A 15,500-nucleotide genomic window follows, 5' to 3' on the forward strand; every position below is an offset into this window, starting at 1 on the left:
TGGATTTATATCCCCCCTTTCTCTCCTGTAGGAGACTCAAAGGGGATTTGCCCTCCTTGCCCTTCCCCCCTCACAACAAACACCCTGTGAGGTAGGTGGGGCTGAGAGAGCTCCGAGAAGCTGTGACTAGCCCAAGGTCACCCAGCTGGCGTGTGTGGGAGTGTACAGGCTAACCTGAATTCCCCAGATAAGCCTCCACAGCTCAGGCGGCAGAGCGGAGAATCAAACCCGGTTCCTCCAGATTAGCTCTTAACCTCCTATGCCACTGCTGCTCAAAAAAGTTTGTAGGTTCCTTTGTTTGACCTGCTGAAATCAGATTTTGGAGGCATGACAGTGGCAGCTGCATTTTAATGTCCCCGTCCCCCCAGAAACTGTAAACTTTGCAAAAGAATTTCAGTTATAATAAGGGGTCTTTTTTGCAAGCAAATCTGAACTAGGTTAATTCACTTGAAATTTCTTTCCCCCTTATTTGTCTTCATTCTAAATGCAACAAGAGGACTCAGCCGTTCCTTGTTTTAACGAGCAACCAGGATTTGTGGCATACCACAGCAAATTTTAGAACTCTTATTGGCACCTGGAAATCTTGCTCTCCCCTTGGTTAATGTAGGCATTTCCACTAAAAATATTTTAGGTTATATAAACAAATGCAGTCCAATTACAGCAGTTGAAACCCCAATACCTTCTTATAGACATTCACAGCTTAGCGTGCAATCAAAAATATTTACACAAAGGAAGGAAGGAAGGAAGGAAGGAAGGAAGGAAGGAAGGAAGGAAGGAAGGAAGGAAGGAAGGAAGGAAGGAAGGAAGGAAGGAAGGAAGGAAGGAAGGTAGGTAGGTAGGTAGGTAGGTAGGTAGGTAGGTAGGTAGGTAGGTAGGTAGGTAGAACAAACAAAAGTTAAAGGGTTTTATGCTTACCAGTTGTAGGGGAGTTTTCCATCTCTCTCCAATGAAGCAAAATTGACAAACGTTCCAGCTCCACACTCCCTGTTTTAGGAAGGCCACAAAGATGTAAAGCCATTATAGTATAAACTCAACACAAGTCCTCTGGAGGTTGAGAAAGAAATACTGGACCATTTCTAATTTGGAGATCAGCATCTTGATCCAGCAAGGGAGATGATGACCATACATAAAGGACCCTCAGCTAGCCAGAGGAGTTATCAGCAGAGACGAACCCTAGACAGATATTATACTTAAATTCAGGAGGCTTTTACAAATGGGTTTTGTAGCTTTTGGTGGAAGCAGAAACAAATTGAGACTAAGTTCCATGTACTTCTGTCGTCCTCTAGCTTATGCATTTGCCCCAGCAAGGAAAACTGCAAAAAGGGGTCATGCATACTGTTTGGTAATAAAACAGAGATAATTGGGGGCATCACCTAAATTTTCATAGCTGTATATATAAGAAAAGCAAAGGATGTATAATCCAATTTAATACTCCGAGTATCAACGTTTCACCTGCAGTTTGTAATGTACATCGACTACATCCCTGTTAATAAAATGACATGTCTGCAGGGGAACCAATTAGCACTTCTACCCCCCTTAAGTGATGCTTTGAAGTGAAATTACATAGTTTCCTAACCTTGAAAGGAACGAGAAAGTTATAGTTGCAGTTGAAAGGGAATAACAGGCCCTAATCCTGTACATCTTTCATTTTACAGAGTGACTCCATGTCTAGATCATCGTTTACAAAAACAGCAATCTGATTGAGCTTGCCAAACGGGGTGAGATTGATCCACAGGAGGCAACCATAAGGAATAGTAACAATAATGAAAGAAGATTGTTATCAAGTCCAGGGAGGAAATAGCCTATTTTTAAAATTCATTTAGGTATTTATACTCCAGTATTCTTCCCAATTTTACTTTATTTTCTTTTTATAAATGTATTAATGTTATGTTTGTTTACCTCTCTCTCTCTCTCTCTCTCTCTCTCTCTCTCATCTGTGTGTGTGTGTGTGTGTGTGTGTGTGTGTGTGTGTGTGTGTGTGTGTGTGTGTGTGAAAGAAGAACAGTTTGGATTTATACCCCACCTTTCTCTCCTGTAAGGATACTCAAAGTGGCTTACAAGCTCCTTTCCCTTCCTCTCCCCACAACAGACATCTTGTGAGGTAGGTGGGGCTGAGAGAATTTTGAAGAACTGTGACTAGCCCAAGATCACCCAGCAGGAATGTAGGAGTGCGGAAACACATCTGGTTCACCAGATAAGCCTCCGCCACTCAGGTGGAGGAGTGGGGAATCAAACCCGGTTCTCCAGATTAGAATCCACCTGTTCTTAACCACTACTGTACGCTGGCTCTAGGCAGGCTCTGCCTTGGCAAGTATTTGAATGGGAGACCTCCAAGGAATGCCAGGTCATGACATGGAGGCAGGCAACAGCAAACCATCTCAGAATGTCTCCTGCTTTGAAAACTTTATGGGGTTGACTTCACAGCAGCACCCTCATACACACACATGCTATCCTCACCCATGGGGATACACAGCACCTTATCACATCATTCTCTGCTCCTTCATTTTATCCTTACAACTGAAACACTATGAGGCAGGTTGGGTCAAGAAACAGACAATAAACTTCCACAACAAGGTAGAGATTCAAGGATCTCCCAGATCACAATCTCATCCTCTAACCACTACACCATACGGATGGTTTCTTACACTTAAATGCACACCTAAACAAAGAAACAAAGAAACCAATCACCCATTGACTCTCATGAAGATAAAGTAGGAAGAATAGTTATAACTATAATAAAATATAATAATAACTATAATTTTATTTATAATAATAATAATAATAATAATAATAATAATAATAATAATAATAATAGTAGTAGTAGTAGTAGTAGTAGTAGTAGTAGTAGTAGTAGTAGTTATAGTTATAGTTATAACTATAATAAAAAAGGTAGGAAGAATGGGCTCAGGGCGGTGTACAAGCCAAACAAGGACAATAAATTACAACTAAAAAGAAAGAACAAATTGAACAATCCCAATTACAACGACAAAATACAATAAAATCAGTAGCAATAACAACCTATCCATTATTAGATAGATGACGTCTGGTCCTAAACCCCGGGAGGGGCTGTGGAACTATATTCCAGAGTATAACCAGATTTCTTTGGCAGATATTGTGGCCTTCATGGAACATGGCATCTTTCTTTGCATCCAGTTGCTCCATCATCGCTGGCATTAGAAAACAACTTGACCTACCTAGCCATTTGTAGATGTTTCCTCCGAAGAACTACAAGAGTTACAAGCAGCAGCCCAATGAGAAGAATGCTCAGGATGGCTAGAACAGAAATCACCACCACGTTGGGATTCATCTCCGTCACTGCAGATGGCAAACAAAGGATCCAGGTTAATGAAACCACAAGACACCAGAGCTACTACAAAGAGGCCAGAACATGTGAAGAGCTACCTCTGAGTGGACTAATTTCTGCTCTTGATAGATCTTCTGAAGGGAGCTCCAGATTACCAGCAGCACACGTGTCTGCCACATAAACACACATTTCCAAAGAACGCGTATAAAATGTGGATAACACACTTCCACCTTCAAAAAGTGGTGTACACACATCAGCAAACCAAATCCAACCAGAGTTTCAAGAAATGTGCATGCAGATATGAGAATGTAGAGACAAGCTGGCTGAGTGTAAGGCCAAGTTGTTCTAGATTCCTCCCGCTGGGATGACGACGACAAAGAAAAGGAAGAGGAGGCGGAGTTTGGATGTATTAACTCTTCTTTCTCTCCTGTAAGGAGACTCAGAGGGGCTTACAAACTCCTTTGTTCAAACTCCCCACAACAGACAACTTCTGAGGTAGGTGGGGCTGAGAGAGTTCCGAAGAACTGTGACTAGCCCATGGTCACCCAGCAGGAATGTGGGAGTGTAGAAACAAATCTGGTTCACCAGATAAGACTCTTTCACTCATGTGGAGGAGCAGGGAATCAAACCCAGCTCTCCAGATTAGAGTCTACCTGCTCTTAATCATTAATTGATGGGGTTTACTTTTGATGGGATTTATGAAAGATGTATATTTTTATATGTATATGCATATTTTTAATCGTATCATGTGTTGTAAACCACCCTGAGCCTGTCTTTAGAAGAGAAATGGCAAAGTTTCCAATAAAGCCCAATAAAATAAAAATAAAATGAATAGTCTTCTTCAGCTGGAAAAGGCACAAAACCACTCCAAAACCTAAATAGTGAAACTAAAAGGGGTGCGTTACTTAGCAGGAGATTAGCAGGAAATATGGAATACCTATTCCTGCCCACTAAAACTTCAATTACATCAAATCCAGACCAATTCTGTACATTCCTGCTGATGCGATCAGAGGGTCTTTATATAGGACCCCAAGGTTTAGCCACGTTTTTGTGTTCCTATTTTTCTACATGGAAAGTTGCCATTTCAACAAGGAACTGATGCAAAAATCAAACATTTTGGAGGGTGTCCTATAGGGGGCAGCATTTGATTTAAGGTGATGCGGAATAATTGCTAAGAAAGAAAGCTAATATCCGCACCCCCCAAAAAAATGAAAGCTGATTGTGTAGCTGACTCTGACTCTTTCTCTCTGTCAGGATCAGTTCTCAGATGGCTGAATAGTCCAGACTCATATGGCTTGACGAACTGCACATCTGCCAAGGCTGGCAGAAGACGTGTTTAAGTCTTTTCCTTGCCCAAAGGCTAAGGTTTCACCAGTAAGAAACCACAATCAATAGATCCACCACCCACCCAACTACCCTGTGACTAAAAAGTCAAGAGATCTAGAGGCCAGAGATCCCCCAAAGCATGGCCCCAAGTTAGAATGCTACATTAAATCTCTCCCAGGAACAGAACTTGAACTGCCAATAGGCCAGCATCATGGTGGCCTCTGGTCCATGTGGAAACAACACAGGCTTCCCACTGATTTCTTCAGTAGGTTAGGAGGATCACAGTCTAAATGGCACTGGTGTTGGACTAAAACCTCCTAGTTATCCAAATCCAAACTCTTCCCCAGAATACTCCCCAATTCGTTCGTTTGTTCGTTCGTTCGTTCAGAAGCCAGACTGTCGTTCTGTAGTTTGCCACCTTCTGCTCCCACTGTATCCCAATCCACTCCTCCAGGTTTTGTTCCTGGAGTCAGGAGATCCTCACAAGAAACAAAAGAGGAAATGTGGGGGGTGGGGCAGAGGTGGGATCCAGCAGGTTCTCACCAGTTCCCGAGAGTGGGTTACTAATTATTTGTGTGTGCCGAGAGGGGGTTACTAATTGGGTCTGCTTTTCCGTTAGAAATTCCATTAGGTCCAAAAATCATAAAGTCCTGTTGTTTCCTATGTGGATGGTTAGGGAAGGTAGAAAACGGGATAATTCTCCCTGTTGGGCTGTTTTAAAAACATGTTTTAGAAATATGGTAAAGTTCCTTGTTTAAGGAAAGTATCCTTCTTTTGATTTCTAGAAACAAAATTAAGTATTTGAAAGTATTCAGTATTTGACAGGCAGTCAATTAGAGGAGAAGTAGTTGTTTCTGTTGGCAATAGACGATAGGACTTGCTATAATGAGTTTAAATTATGGACAGAAAGATACCAGCTGGAAATTAGGAACTTTTTTTACAGTAAGAGTTTTTTACAGTAACAGAGAAATTATTAATGCCCCGCCCCCGGAATGCCCGGCCACACCCCCGTTGTGCCCCGCCCAGCCCCATTGGCGCTACGCCACTGTTTGAATCCCACCACCATGGGAACCTGTTACTAAAAATTTTGGATCCCACCACTGGGGTGGGGGTTGCTGTGGGAGAGGAAATAGGAAGAAATAATCCCTCATTTCCTCCAAGGACAGAAGACTCTGCCATTATCCGAAATGCCCTGTCAGGGGCAGGAAATTGAGAGGGTGTGGTCACAGAATTCTCAGTACCTTGACAAGTTTGGCCGCCAGGGACCAAAGAAAGACTAGAATTCAGCTCACCCATTGTGGACACCGCAATGAAGGTGGGGACGCTGGGGCTGTTGTGGCTGAAGCTGGTAACGCTGCAGTTGTAGGACGTGGCTGGTGAGAGGCTGGAGATTGTCACGACATGAGAAGAAACAGTCACAGGTTCCTAAACAGTCACAGGAAATCAATAAATAAACAGAGGTCATGGAAGTTCAAAGATAAATTATTCATATTTTATCTTAATATGAGTTTTCACCGCCCGTAGTAATGGTTTTTATTTCAAATTGAGCTGAGTCACAAGCTTTAATATTTCCATCTTGTTTACAGTCTTTCAGAAGGCCCTGTGGCTATTGCGCATGCACAGAGAGCAAGGGCACAATGCCTCCTGCCCCTCTTTGCACACAGGCTGAAAGGAGCAGCACAACAGTGACAAGGCCAGTGCGAGATGGAAAGGATCCCTATTATGGTTTTGAGATACGGCTTACTTCTCAGTCAAGAACATCCGGCGCACGGCTTATGCATCTTGTTCCCAGCTGTCTTGGTCTGCAGTCCTACCTCTGGTTTCGCACTTCCTGTCACAAGACCCTGATGTCACCTGACTTCCTGTCTGGTGTTTGTCACTCAGTGCATCCCATGCTCAGTATATTCTGGAGCTGGAAAGCTTGAAGGTCTTTGAGCTACATAAGAGTTGTCCTAGGCAAAAAGGCTGCCCACTGTGACAACCAGGTGACCAGGGGAGGGAATTTCATCAGGGCAACTTTCCCTGTGTGACAAGCTGTGCCTACAAACTTTCTGTTAGGTAAAGTTAGGCCCCTGTGCATTACTGACCCATGGGGTGATGTCACATACGCAGTCATTAAATGTCCGGAAGCCAGGAGTTCTCTTGAATCTGATTGTTCTACTTTATAATAGGGATGTCTGCTCTGGCCTGGGAAAACCCTGGAGATTTAGGGGCAAGGTGAATGGAGAGGGATTTCCCTAGAGTGCCCTCTCACACTGCCATCTTCTCCAGGGGAAGTAATTCATGTAGGCTGGAGATCAGTTGTAACTATGGGAGAATTTCAACCCACACTTGGAGGAAGGTTAACCCCAACCTCATCCCAGACGAACGCAATTGTTCCCACCTTTTAAGATTGCACAAAGACACTGGGGTACAAGGGTTATCACTATGCTAATGTTGTGTGTGTGTGCTGTCAACTCACAGTTGACTTATGGCGACCCTGTAGGGTTTTTAAGGCAAAAGTCAGAGGTGGTTTGCCATTGCTTGCTTCTGCTTGGCCTGAGAGAGTTCTGAGAGAACTGGGACTGGCCCAAGGTCACACAGTGGGCTTTATGTGGAAATCAAACACAGTTATCCCAACTAGAGTTCACCATTCTTAACTGCTCCACCATCCTGGCTCTCATGATCACGGTAATTAATAAGTCTGGGCATCGTTTCATTGTTTTAATCCATTAATATTTGATCCATTAAGTAGTGGAAGCCAAGTTTAACAAGCAAGGACAAACAGCAAGGTTACATTCATTCATTCATTTTGATGCTTATGGCAATTTTTATGTGTTAGAGACATTGCCAAGAAATATTCAAAAGGCCTTTTCCTCTAGCAGTATGGGAATCTGTAAGGGTGAAATGCTTAGTTGGCATCCACAGTGGAACTTACTTCTGAGTAGAAAGGAATAGAACTGGGGCTATGAATCAACAAACTAGCAGCACAATTTATTGAGGAGACACCATTTAGTTGTAATAATCAGTCAGTCTGTTTAACTGTTCAATTGTTGGGGCAAAAAATAATCTGTGGAATCAAAGATTCGGAAGACATTTTGACTATGGCGTAAAATGCTACAACAAAGTGGAAAAAACACACTAAAGATAGCCCCACAAGACTGCTTTTATTGTATTTTCAATTGTATCTCCTTCAGCATCTAAAGAAAGCAATTATATGCTTGTTGTCAAGATACATGTTTGTTTAAAGACTTAATTCCCTAGTTCATCCACAAACTGGTTAAAAAGCAGCTGGTTAATCAAGTAACATTCTTCAATCCAGGAAAAACATTTCAAAAACTATTAAAACTATTTCCCTAATTCCCTTCCCCCTTTTTTATTGCATTTCTTTTGTTTAAAGGTTTATTGCTATTTTTGGAATGTATTTGTAACCACTATCTGTACTTGTAATTCTATTGTAGTGTTTTAGGCATTAGCTGTGAGAAGTCAGTTACTACCCTGGTTGTATACCAGGGTCAGATAAGCTAGCGCTAGATAGGTTTAGATAGAGGGAAGTAGTATAGCTATGGGGGCACCAACTTTGGGGCTGGGGATCCCTGTGTTAATGGGACGGGGTAGATACTGCGGTAGGCGGCGGCCATATGATAGAAGACGGCGTAGATATGGTTATGCCCGTGACGCTTTCTGACCTCCCACCTATCCCTCCGGTGAAACGCATGGTGGTCGTGGATCAGGACACTCTGCTTCGGTCCTTTGGTGTTAATTAACGCCTACAGGTCCATCAACAATAAGACCATGGTGCTCCGAGATTTCTTCGGTGCCCAGCAGGTGGACTCTGGCTGGCATTTAATATCAAAACCTGCGCTGCGCCAAGGTGAGGATCATTACGCTTTGCCATGGTCACTCCCGGGTTTCGGTGATGCCTTCAAATTTCAATCACTTCTAACACAGGGCCGGGTGGCGTGGTGGCACTGTACATCCAGGGAGTCTATCTCCTTTAGAAGGTCCCTCGGCTCCGTGATCACCGCATAGAGTGTGGTCGGCCTGGAGGAAGGTTGACTCCTGGAGAGGGTGGCTGTTCTTCTGGTGTACCGTCGCCTTAGCAATAACCGTAGGGACAGCGCCTGTCGCGTTGCTGGCAGTATTGCTGGACTGGGCGCTATGGGTTCCCAGACTTATTGTATTGGGTGACTTCTGTCTTCCACGACGCCAGCCATGTATAGGGTGTGGCCGCTGACCTAGTGTCATCCATGATGACGCTTAGCCTCTTCCTTAATAAATCTCCGGGTCCGTTCATGAGGCTCTGGCACACGCTTGATTTGGTCTTCGGTCGGGATAAACTCTGGTCGTATCCTCTACTGACAGAGTGCCAGCGGTCCGGTTCCATTATGCCTTTGAAGGTCCGGTGACTTGCCACAACGCCTGGCTTCCAGGCAACGGGTTGGATTTGGCGTACCGCCCGCCGAGACTCATGGATCCGCCTTGCTTCTGAATGCTCTATGGACCTCTGAACTCCGCCGCACACTCGGCGAGCAGGTGGAGGACTGGAACGCCTGCCTCCGATGCTATCGATGCTAAGCACTCGGCATCCTCTACGCCCTCGCTCGCTTTCCACGCCCGTGGTATAATGGAGGAGTTAAGCGCCAGATGAAACGGGTCTTAGACTCCACTTTCAGAGTACGGAAGCATGGAGGAAATTCGCCGCACGAAGCTGGTTTTCGCGCTTAACATCTTATAAGTAGGACGCTTTTATGAAAGTTCTTATGGAGATGGCGTAATTTAAGGAAGCTTAAGAGCGGTCTTCTCCTCCTCGCGATCCGCTTAGCTCCCCGCCTTTCGCCCACCTGTTCCGTGATATCTCGGGTCGTTGGACTCCTCCCTGGTCAGAGAGGTCCTCAACCTTCTGGAATTGGATATTAGCTGTAGAGGCCTTTATGCGGAGCTTACATAAGGCTGCGCCAGCCCGGCCATGACCTTCCACCCAAGCATTGGCATTACAAATTCAGTGAACTGGAGACTCCCTTTGCCGCCTTTCAGGCCCTCTTGTTTGGCCCAGCTTTTCCTTGCTCCGCGGAAGCCGCTTTGTCTATTGGTGACCTTTAGCTGCTGTTAGACCTTAATACTACCTCCGTCCTCTGATCCGGTAGTCTGCCTTGGTTTGTGAAAGCCTGCCGAAGCCGGAGCTACGGCCCCTATCTGTTGGAGCATTGTCGTAACAACTCCCTTGGAGCAAGCGCGAGTTTTCCCGGATGGGCTGAAGCTGAGGCAGTGGTCCACCACCTTAATTTTAAAAGACCATCATTAGATCCTGAGATCTGGCCAATTACCGCCTGCCTCAATCTTTCGCTTCTGGGGAAGGTAATTGAGAGAGTGGTGTTGGAGCAGCTTCAAGGTTTCCCCTGGATGACGATCGCTTTTGACCCCTTCCGGCAGTCCAAGCCTCCGGTGCTTGGGCATGGGACGGAGACTACCGTTCTCGCCGCTTCATTACAGATATTGCTTCCCGTATGCAGCTTGACCACAGCGGATCGGGCGCTGCTGGTATTGTTAGACTCATCAAGCAGCGCTTTTGGGATGTGAGTCGCATCACTTCCACGACTTTTGGCCCAACGCCTGGCTGCCGCTTCTGGAGTAGCGGGTATTGTCCTTCAATGGATTGCCTCTTCGCTTCTCCGGGGCGACTCGAAGTAGGCAGGTGCGGGCTGAGGTACCTCCAGGAAGTGCCCCGCTTCATTGGCGTGGCACCCAGGGGCATTGCTATCCCCGGGCTTCGTTATTTTAACATCTACATGCACCCTTGCTCAGCTGGTAATCGAGTGCCTTTGGGCTGTCCTGTCATCAGTATGCAGATGACACTCAGCTCAACCTGCTGATGCCGGAGGGGGGAACAGCCACTGCCCCTGGGCGCTCTACAGCATTGTTTGGAGGCGTTGCTGGTTGGTTGCGAGCAGAGCAGGTGCTAAAACTGGAATCCATCGAAGACGGAGATCCTCTGGCTGGGCTACAGGGGAGAGGGGATGTTTCAGCCGTGTGAGGGGGGGTCACACTTCGACACCGCATCTTCTCCAGACGTTGACCTCCGGGGGGGTCCACCTGGGATCTTCGCCTCTACTTCAATGGAGCACCCAGGTGGCCCATATAAACCCGGGTTGCTGCTTTTTTCCACCTCGGCCAGGGCTCCGGGCGCTGGCCCTCTCCCAGACCCACCTGGCTTAACAGTGATCCATGCAACGGTCATCTCCTGCAGATTAGACTATTGTAACTCCGCCCCACGCTGGCTCTCTTCGGCGCTTTGATTCGAGGTTAAAACTGGTCCAAAATGCGGGTGGAAGCCGCCGCCGCTTGCTCGCGAGGTATTGCCATCTGGGGATCACATCCAGCCTGCAAGCTACGCCCAGCTGCATTGGCCTTTCCAGTAGAGTTCCACCATCTTCAAGGTGTTGGTACTCGACCTTTAAGGCCTTTACGCTGCCTGGGACCTTCGTGATCTCTTCGGGACCAAGATCACCCCACACGCCCCAACACGGGCCTCTTCGCCTTTCAGCAGAGGCCACCTAATAGGAACCTTGGCCCCCTTGATGATACGGCTGGCTCTCCACGCTGGCTGTGGGCCTGCTATTCTGGCTCCCAGCCTGGTGGAACGCTTCTTCCACCAGCGCTGTCCCCACCCTGCGGGACCTTATGGAATTTCACAGGGCCTGTAAGACAGAGTTGTTCACTGGCTTTTTTGGAGGTACCAGCCGCTGATGGTGCCCCCCCCCCCATGGCCATACATCTGGGCCTTATCATCTTGGGATTGCTGTCCTTCCTCCGCAAAGAGGGTTTGAAAATTGAGACTGCAGACGCATTCTTAAGTGAATTAATTTTAACTATTATAATTAGTTTCCTATTTTACTGCTGCTTTAAAGGTTTTAGCTACTTTAGCTGTACGGAAACATTGTTGTATTATCTACCTAGAGCCCCTAGGGGATGGGGCGGTCTAAAAATCTGAAAAATAAATAAATAAATAAATAAATAAAATAAAACTATTTAAAAACTATTAAAGATTCATTGTATCCTCAACAAATTAATCCCGTACGTCTGTGAATTCCATTTTATTTGTTTGAACTTTTCAATAATTTATTTGATATTGTCAGGTTTTGTTCTGTTTCTAATTGGTGAAAAACTATAAACGTACTACTACTACTACTTCTCTAATATTTGGTCATTGACCATAAATAAAGAATTCTATACTGCTGCTGCTGCTGCTGCTACTACTACTACTACTACTACGTAAAAATTGTCATGTCACCAATCATTTGACTTGAAACTAGGGCCCCTTCAACACATGCAGAATAATGCACTTTCAATCCACTTTCACAATTGTTTGCAAGTGGATCTTGCTATTCCAGACAGTAAAATCCAGCTTCAAAGTGGATTGAAAGTGCATTATTCTACATGTGCGGAAAAGGTCTAACTGATGTTTTATTAGATATTTACACCTTGCTTTTTTCCCCAATCAGGAACCAAAGTGGGTTGCTTCATTCTCTGTTCTTCCATTTTCCCATAAAAAAACAACAACCTGGCAAGGTTGGCTATGCTGAGAGGGACAGGCATCAGGTCACCCAGTGATCTTCCAAGGCACAGTGATAATTTGTACCTGTATCTCCCAGATTCTAGTCAGACTGCTACTCCATACTAGGTCTCAACTAAACATCTGGCATCAAATAAACATCATTAATTGATTAGCCGCCTCAGTGTCATTTGCTAAAATTCACATGGAAATCAATATTCAGTGTGAATGTGTGAACAATATTCAGTGCTCCTGCATTGCAGGGGGTTGGACTCGAGGGCCCTTGGGATCTCTTCCAACTTTATGATTCTTTGATTCTAAGGCCCCTTCCGCACACGCAAAATAATGCATTTTCAAACCACTTTCACAACTGTTTACAAAGTGGATTTTGATATTCCGCACAGCTTCAAAGAGCACTGAAAGTGTTTTGAAAGTGCATTATTCTACATGTGCGGAAGGAGCCTAAGAGAGACTTATAATCCCCATCATCAAACTTAGAACGAGCCATTTCAATCTGAGCAAGCAGCAAATGCTTACCTCTATTTTGGGATCCTGATCCAAGCCAGCCTTCTGGCAGAAGACTTCAAAGAAATCAGCTACTCCTTCTTCCACCCACAGGAGAGTCACTGACGTCTGGGTTTTATTCACAGCAAAGAGGGATCTTGGAGGAGCTGGGTCTGCAATCAAGAGAAGAATCCCTTTAGCTGCATCGTGTGGGTCTTCTGAGAGGCAAACCACGTAACTGAAGTTCTCTACTAAACTACTTTCAGTTCAGAAGTGCTCTCTTCCCAAAGCACACTCAGCAGATAAACAATTTGAAACAGGAAGACACTTCTAAGTGGCATGCTTTTCTTCTCTGTTTGCAGCTTTCACTGTTTACTTCACTTCCTTTTTCAATCCACTAGCCGTGGGTGGAGCGGTGGGCAATAAATCAGGAGCTTTCGCCAGATGTATCATCTTTGCACAGTTTTCTACCAGAGGAATTCTTGCATGATCTGAAAGAACAGTCATGCAATAACGACCTTTATACGCCACAAGAATAACGTCCCTTAACTGCAAGGTGGTGGAACAGGAAACAGGGTCACATGTTACGGAAGACTGAGAGGGTATTCCCACTGAAACCACTCAATTTGAGGCCAGAATGTTATGTTAATGTGGCTTTGCTATCCTGAAGAGTGACGTCAGAAGCCCAAATACAGTTTGGGTTAATAGTGCATAGACAGAGAAATTCTATACACTAATGTCTTCAACATCTTTCTTCTGAGAATGAAGCAACAGGGCATATAAGAAAGGCATGTTCCAAGTTATCAAGTGTTGGGTGAGTCCAAACGATGGGGTTGTTTGGAAACCAATGTCACTTAATTACAACCATACTGCCTAGAATCATGTCCTATACATGAGGGATATTTTCTAGATTTCCCGTCCTTTAACCCCTATCTCAAAATGGCCATTTTTAAGATCCCCAAATGTATTGGTCAGTACTGAGAAGACAAAAGGACCAAGAAAGGAATAATACCTGGAGTTCTGGAGGGAAACAAACCAAGAGCCTGATATGGCCTCATCATAACAGTTCTGAGGAAATTATGTGGGATGTCTCAGTTGTCATTTGGTTGTGAAAAACCAGAGGGAAATTACGAGCTAAGATTTTGTTGCCCCTGCCACCGATGGGAGATAAAATGATTGCCAAAGCAAACATTAAAAAATGTAGAACAAATGTGTCTCTGGCCCCACATCCGAGAGACAGGGTGCCACCGAAATACCACCTCGGATCAAGGGTAAGATATATAAGGCCTGGAAGGGAAGCTGGCCTGTTTCATTTGGGGGTTTATCTGTGGGGCTGTCAACTCTCTGTTGGAACATCGCTGGAGGTTTGGTGATGAAGCTGGAGGGAGGGGGGCTTGGGGGAGGATTGGCAACAGCAGGGTATAAAGCCATTTAGTTCATCCTCCGAAGCTGTCATTTTCTTCTGGGGAACGGATCTTTGCAGTCTGGAATTCTGGGAAATCTCCAGCCCCCAACTGGCGCTTGGCAAACCTGTCTGTTTACCTCGAGGGTCATGTATCCCACTATTTCTTAGCAGGCTTCTGGTAGGTGACTGATGAAAGATTTGCAGCCAGATTAGTGCTTGGAAGCCTGGATTGTAACTAAAGTAGAGGCACTGGAGCAAATGTCGAGGAGAAGCAAAAAAAGTCCATATGCAATCGAACTGGCTTCGAAGCAACAGGTTTTTGTTCTTATTACATTTGAATTATTTCCACAGGCTTTCCACATTGTCTTTGCAAGTCTTTATTTATTTATTCATTGTATTTATTGATTTGATTTCTATCCTGTCCTATCTTTGTAGGGCTCAGGATGTGTTACAATATATACATTTACAATCTATATATATAAAAATCTAACAGTGTGTTTGTCCCTGATGGTCTCCCTCAGAAGCTGCTGACCTGATCGCCTCTGTAAATTTTTTTTCACAGGACGCTCCTCCTTGCTGCGGCAGATGTCGGACCTTCAAATGCGCTAAAAAAGTCGCACATGAGCCTGAGCCAGGTAAAACAAAGAAGCCTTAAAGCCCTGGGGTCTGAAAGATGTGTGGGCCCCACATACATACCCTTTTATTATTTTAACATGCAGCCTGAAGTGAAGAAAGTTCTCCCCGTGGAACTTGAAACGCTTCTGCTCTTGGGAGAAGGGGGTCATCTTGGTTAACCTCACTTAAAAGTATTAAGTGGCTTGTAGAAGGCTTTCACGCGACAGAATTCAGCTGAGCCAGGTGGGTTTTCCAGGTTGCATTATTGCATGGGAGCCCAGTGAATCTTTGTTCCTAACATTTCACCTGTATCCATGGCCAGCATCTTTGAAGGTGTATCACACTGTGTAACACACTTTTCTCAGTGATACACCTCTGAAGACGCTGGCCACAGATGCAGGCGAAATGTTAGGAACAAGATCTACCAGACCACAGCAAAACAGAACGGAAAACCCATAACCACCAGTATTAAGTGGCTGTTTTTTTCGGATTTCTCTTTGGACCAATGAAGCAAATTACACCTTTTTTTACTTTAACAGATTGTGTTAGATAAAATTGATACAAATGGCAGCAAACAGGGTGAATGGGGATATAGAAGGACCTCAATAATGCTACTTAACTTTTCTATATTGGTTTTTTCTGTTTTTTTTAAATCTTAGCTCAATTTTCCTAAGTTGAACTAGCTGCGGCAACCTTGCCAAAGTGTAAGTGGCCATTAGTTTGCCAACCCTGGCTTGAAAAATTCCTAGAGACTTGGGGGTGAAGCCTCGGGAGGTTTGAGGAAGGGCGGGACCTTGGTGAGGTATAATGCCATA

At 44.9% G+C, this 15,500-nt stretch overlaps 1 protein-coding gene across 1 annotated transcript in view; it reads right to left on the reverse strand.

The window, feature by feature from the left end:
• Window positions 1–15,500, reverse strand: part of PTPRO (protein tyrosine phosphatase receptor type O) — a 194,712-nt gene that overhangs the window by 42,343 nt on the left and 136,869 nt on the right. The window contains 4 exon segments of the mRNA XM_048501507.1: window positions 916–984; window positions 3,195–3,315; window positions 5,923–6,055; window positions 12,699–12,838. Coding sequence (XP_048357464.1) covers window positions 916–984; window positions 3,195–3,315; window positions 5,923–6,055; window positions 12,699–12,838 — 463 coding nt within the window.

This window comes from Sphaerodactylus townsendi, linkage group LG06 (genome assembly GCF_021028975.2).
Source record: "Sphaerodactylus townsendi isolate TG3544 linkage group LG06, MPM_Stown_v2.3, whole genome shotgun sequence".
NCBI lineage: Eukaryota > Metazoa > Chordata > Lepidosauria > Squamata > Sphaerodactylidae > Sphaerodactylus > Sphaerodactylus townsendi.